This window comes from Dermacentor albipictus, chromosome 1 (genome assembly GCF_038994185.2).
Source record: "Dermacentor albipictus isolate Rhodes 1998 colony chromosome 1, USDA_Dalb.pri_finalv2, whole genome shotgun sequence".
NCBI lineage: Eukaryota > Metazoa > Arthropoda > Arachnida > Ixodida > Ixodidae > Dermacentor > Dermacentor albipictus.
The window spans coordinates 139,096,537-139,102,536 of NC_091821.1; the positions used below are offsets into that span (position 1 = coordinate 139,096,537).

A 6,000-nucleotide genomic window follows, 5' to 3' on the forward strand; every position below is an offset into this window, starting at 1 on the left:
ACATTTTGCATAATTGATCATAATTATTCAATTAATTAAGTAGAATATAAAAAAAACTAGGGAGCCCCACATGATGGCAAACGAAATGCCGTTGGTTTCATTCAGCTGCGGCTAATCAGTGGCCCAGCTAACTTTAGCCAGAGTTTAAATATATGACAATGCCACGTAGCTGGACAGAGCCAAGGTAATGTTGTTTGCCGTCGCTTGGAGATACTCAAACTATTATTTTTTTCATTCCGTCTAATTAAATAATCAGTCTTAATTAATCCATTTCTCAAGTATTATAATTAGATGGAACGTGTCAATGAGAAAATTATGAAGCGGAATAAAAAACTTGCGGTACAGCTTTCTGTTGCTCAATACGTGCTACATAAAGGTGTTTTTCCGAGCTTGAAAAAAGCCCGCAGATGCAGGCAAAATTGCCGCGCGACTGGCCGCTCGAGGCACTTAGCGTGTATTCGCGTGCTTTCATTTCTGACCTCGTCGCGAGTTGCCTCCTTTTGGATGGAGCAGTCCGTTGTAAAGAGGAAACAGACATGCGTACACTCTTGCAGTGCTTTACCGATATCGCGCGAGCGTCGACCGCGCGGCGTGTCAGCTGCATTGTAACATCACGGGGCGGCCGGACCGGCGACAGCGGGCGCGTAAGACAGTTTCCATTTCGAATTTATTCTGCTGCGCTGTGCGCTTCAGGAGTGTCCCTCTACAAGGCCGCTAACACGCCGTGTGGTCGACGTAAGAAAAAATTAGGTTGTACGTGACTTTACCGCCTGCTACAGTAGAAAACCGATGTCACGAGCGTTTCAACGTCGAGTATATACAGCGTGCGCAGAAACGTGTGTTCGCAAATGCAGTCTTCGTATTTAGAGCGACGAGGCCATTCTTTCAAGATAAGGCCGGGGCATTCGGAGCTATAGAGAAGACCGACTGATTTTAAGAACGCTGCATCCGTTCTTAAAATATTATTCGACGAAAATTCACGTTTTCCCGCTTCGATGCCGGCAGTGGGCACACGAAGATAGTCTGAAGGACTGACCGCGCCATGATTTCTGGCTCGTTTATTTTCTTCAAGTCGACGGGTTGGCCGCCTGTGCGCGCTTCTTACCATCTTCCCAAAGATTGTGTCGAGGCTACCTATACCGTCGCTTGCGGTGCAGGCGCAGGCGCGCCACGACGGACTGGACGCCTCAGTGCAGACCGTGGCAGCAAGCTGCTCTACGTTGCGACAGCGTCGAGAAAAACGTGGGCAGTGCCCTGTTTCGGTAGTGGATAAAAAACAGGAGCATTTTTTTTTGTGGATTAATGTCCCAACAGATGGCGTTTTTAAAACCTCGTAAATTGCGCCTGCCTTCTGCATGAGGCGTCTTCCTCCAATACTACCATTGTGATCCTAGCGTTAGAACCAGTAATTAAAGATGTAATTAACGAATATTTGTTAATTAGCGAACGGACAGACGAGGAAAGCAACAAACATCTGTTAAATCCTGTTTTAAAAATCCTGTTATTATATATATATATATGCAAGCCCCTCGTCGAGGAAAATATTTCCCTCATACAGCACGCGGCAACGACCTCGCGAGGGGCGGCCGCAGGAGGCAATTAGCGCATACAGAGGAACAACATTTACACATGGTCATTGCGGGGATGTCCAACGGATATCCCGTGGATATATTATTTTCGTAATTGGCAGCAGGCACAGGCATGAATAATGGCTCGATTTATCGCAATGTTTGGCGCACAGATGCTGTTGCGCATATATGCATGCACGCGTTATTACGTTAGCAGATACTTGGCTGTCAACGTTGAGCACAAAAAGAAAAAAAAAGAACGCTGACCTTTTCCATTTGTTGCAGCCCCTTTGTAACAGTCACGCTAAGGTCCTCGAGAGCAGCCAGAAGTCCTGGAAATGTCCCCATGTGCTGCCACACGAAGGCGCTGAGCTCACCAGCATCTATAAAGCTAAACCGAGGGTGCCCGTCGATCAATCGCCGATCACTGCAACCTCTTCTGCTTCGTTCATTGCGGCTGATTACGTTCACAACATACAACTGCACGCCACATACAGTTTTTTTTTTTGATAGCTGCACCAATTTTTTAAAAATATTGCCTGTGGCAAATAGCACAATTCGAACCCTTTATTTCCCTTCATTTAAATTACGAGGCGGCGAATATTTCTACGAGAAATCAAAATGTTCAATTTTAGCTTTTTAATTAATTACTTTACCGCGCCTATTTAAATCTACGAATTATAGTAAGTGAGTTCGCAAGGCGTATCCACTTGTAGCGAATTCTATGAACAGTTGCAGTTCTGATATATTAATTTTCAGTGTCCGTCGAAGTGCATTGGTGTGACTACAATCGTGGTCCAGATAAACAAACACGTCACTTTTGTATGCTTCTATTAGTAAAAGAAAAAAATAAACGCTGTTATGCGAATGCATGTGATTGTTTACGCGGTTTCGTTGCTGTCCAGGAAGGTCATTATGAGCAATGTTCTTTCACCGTCAAGCCTCACTGTACATTCGCGTTTATTTAAGTTGACTATTTCTTACCCTGTTCTGTGAACGTTGATTTCATCGAAAAGTTGACAGAGTTCATCTTCCGTGAGTATAGCATCCCAGAAGAAATTGAGGAATTCTTCTTTTGCGAGTACGCCGTCTCCTATGCAGGGAAGCAGGAAAAAAATTAAATGTGGGTGGTTGATTTCAGGAAGCCCTGTGGTCGCTGAGGCGACTACCCAGCAATCCAAGACAAAGTGCGTGCTGACGTGTATGTAATCTTATCGTTTCACCCAGACCGAGGGCTGCATGGGACAGTGCGCTGTTACAGCGAACCGAATACGGTACGATCGTATATACGATGTACGATGCGCAGGGCACACATCTATGTATAGACACATCCTTCCTTTGTTTTAAAGGCTAAAGAACAGCAAGATAGAGACGCCCCATTGCTAAAGAGGATGCAATGTTTACAAAGCCTTACCATATATGCAAGCTGCGTGTCAGATGGTGCAGTCACACAACATTCCTTCATTTCATCTGCATTGGCCAGTTCATACACATAAATTGAAACGCATGATCAAATAGTCCGACAGAAAAAGCGCGCCGCGTGGGACGATGCTTTTTCCGCACCACTGAATATGTGCGAGCTGACTGTGGATCCAAGCTGCCAAATAAAGGCCGAATATTCTGAACAAGGGTCTGGATGCAAAGCTAGTTGGTTCGGCATTATTTTCCTTAAGGCAAGTGAAGCGCCCAAAGACACGGATGGCGAAAAGAAGACAATCAAGATGCTACTTCCAACTAATTTTATTTGCAAGAGCCCCCGTATATAGACATTCACAATTCAAGTCGGGGTGCCTGCGTCACAGCCAATAACTATATCGCTAACTGCGTGAGATGATTCCCTACCGCGCGCGCTCATACCTACGCTTGTCTGCAGGACGCTATGATTACAATATGAAAACATGAACCGATGAAAGGTGTTGACCAAAAGATCGCCAAAGGATAAAATGACGAGTATAAAAATATAGGGAGCGCTATAATGGTGGTGTGAACAAAATACCATGGGACACTGAAACCATTGCAACCCAAGGCACCAAAGGTTAGTCAGTCAGGAAAGAGGACAGAACGAAAGACGGGGGAGCAAAGAAGAGTGCATGGTCTGAGAATGTGGTGCTCTCCAATTCTTAGTGTCGTAGATAATCAAGTTCTTTTTTCTATAGCGACACGGAAGGCGCGCTGGTGTAACTCGGGCCAGGCCAATCAATGCACTATGCTTCAAAATTTTCTCGGACAAACTGTTCTCTATGTCTTCCGATTATGACAGTCTCCATAGTCTAAAAGTGGGGAACACCCATGTGTACATGTGGTGCAGTGCGAGGCCATATTGCTGCCCGACTTATGCTTTAATTTGTTGTCGTGTTCTCGTAGGCGATCATTGGATGTATGCCCCGGGGTCGAAAAAACGCCTTCTTCCATTTGACCCCAACCACTCCAAATTGGTCAACGTGTCATTACACTCACCGCTATGAAAAATGCACTCACGATGAAGTCATGCCCTCATCGAGTGGCACAGAGCCTTGCTTCGCAAGTCAAGTGATTGAGAGAAGCAAGTTTCCTTCATTTTATTTCATTGCGAATACCTGCTGCGTCAACTCCGAAAGAACAGTGTTGCGCCAGCGAAGAAAAACGACAGGGCAAAAACCACCGTCATCCCTTATGTGCACCTATAGTATCACATAGAATCAAGAAGGCTGCAGGACGTGCCGAAGTTAGGGTCGTGTTTTCGGCCCCCGATAAACTGGGTAGTTTTGTGAGAGCGCGTGAATGTGAGTGTCGAATGACCTAAACCCTGCAGCAAAAATCATGTCAGAATCTATGTGACATGCTAGTGTGGCGTCGTTTACAAAATACCTCTCTCTTGAGGTCGTGTTTACATATACCAATGACCGCCTACGCGACCACGACAACAACTTAAAGCATAAATCGGGCAACAATATGGCCTTGCATTGCATCACACGTACACATAGGTGTTCCCCACTTTTAGACCAGGCTGTCATAATCGGAAGACAGAGAACAGTTCGTTCGAGAAAATTTCGAAGCATCGTACATCGATCGGCTTGGCCCTAGTTGCGTCAGCGCCCCTTCCGGTCGCTCTCGAAAAAAAGAACTTGATTATCTGCAACACTAAGAGTTGGAGAGCACCAAATTCTCTGATCCATCTTCTTTGCTCCCCCACCTTTCTTTCTTTCCTCTTTCCTTAGTGACGAACTTTAGGTGTCTTGGATTTACGACTGTTTCCGTGTCTTATTGTATTTTGTTCACGTCTCCATTATAGCGCTTCTTAGCTTTTTATATTCGTCATTTTGTCCCTTGGCAATCTTTTGGTCAACACCTTTTGGCGGTTCATGTTTTCATATTGCAATCATGGAGTCCTGCAGACAAGCGTATATATGAGCATGCGCGGTGGGGCATCATCGCACGCAGTTAGCCATCTAGTTATCATTGGGTGTGACGCATATGCACTCTGACTTGAATGGCGAATATATATGTATATACGGAGGTTCTTGCAAATAAAATTAGTTGGGAAGTAGCGCCTTGTCTGCGTTCTTTTGCCGTCCGTGTCTCTGTGCGCTTGACCTGTCTTAAGGAAAATGATGTCGAATATCCGTTCGCGTCACATATCACACGAAGGTGTTGAACTCGCCCTTGTGAACTGCCGTTTGCACATTCCTCTTTCCTCACGCTTGTGTGGAGCACGCATTCACTTACCGTTGGTGTCAGCACGGTTCAGGACCTGCGCAAAGACAAGAATGCTTTGCTCACGAAAATATGAGCGCAGCGATCACCGCGCTCTATACTACAGTTCGACCGCAGATTGGCGATCGAACGCTCGCGCACTGCTGACCCACAGTCGCGGTCCGCGCTGCCGGGAGGGGTCACTCACGTTGAGAAGGACCGACGTCCCCTTCTGGAGGTTGAGAAAAGGGCTGCTGATGTCGACCATGGTTTCTTTCGCACGCGCGTGCTTGTCTCCCCCGCAGCGCAACACAGCGGCGGAAGCAGCCGGCGGCCGCACTGCAAACCGGAACGCGGGCACGGCCGGCTCGCGGCGATGTATTTTTGGCACGCGCGCCGCAGGGACCACGCGTGTTATGTGGGTGAAGTACGGAGACGCCCGCCCTGCGGGTTACGTGTTGGGAAACAATTAACAGTCGCGGTCCGACTGACTGACTGCCCGACTAACGGCGCTGTGCCGCTTCCGCCCTGCGTGTAGTGATTCGAGCGTCGACAACGTGGAGGTACAGCAGTCTGGGTTTCAGGCAATGTTTACATGCCGTCCGTCATCTGGCATCGCACAGCATACAAAGTGGCTCCTGGGTTACCGCGCACCCGATAGCTGTAATGACAGGCTTGCAAAATGTATAAGAGTGCGAAATCTATATATGAATTCTATACATATCTATATTGTATGGAAATCTATATATGCTCACATCAT

At 46.8% G+C, this 6,000-nt stretch overlaps 1 protein-coding gene across 1 annotated transcript in view; it reads right to left on the minus strand.

The window, feature by feature from the left end:
• The window catches only part of LOC139050231 (N-terminal EF-hand calcium-binding protein 1-like), a 31,305-nt gene extending 25,686 nt beyond the window's left edge, over positions 1-5,619 (minus strand). The window contains exons 1-4 of the mRNA XM_070526445.1: positions 5,449-5,619; positions 5,274-5,298; positions 2,553-2,661; positions 1,836-1,959 (exon numbers count right to left, since the gene is read on the minus strand). Of these exons, the coding sequence (XP_070382546.1) occupies positions 1,836-1,959; positions 2,553-2,661; positions 5,274-5,298; positions 5,449-5,508 (318 nt within the window). The 5' untranslated portion in view covers positions 5,509-5,619. The remainder of the gene's footprint in view (positions 1-1,835; positions 1,960-2,552; positions 2,662-5,273; positions 5,299-5,448) is intronic.
• Positions 5,620-6,000: the final 381 nt, after the last annotated feature.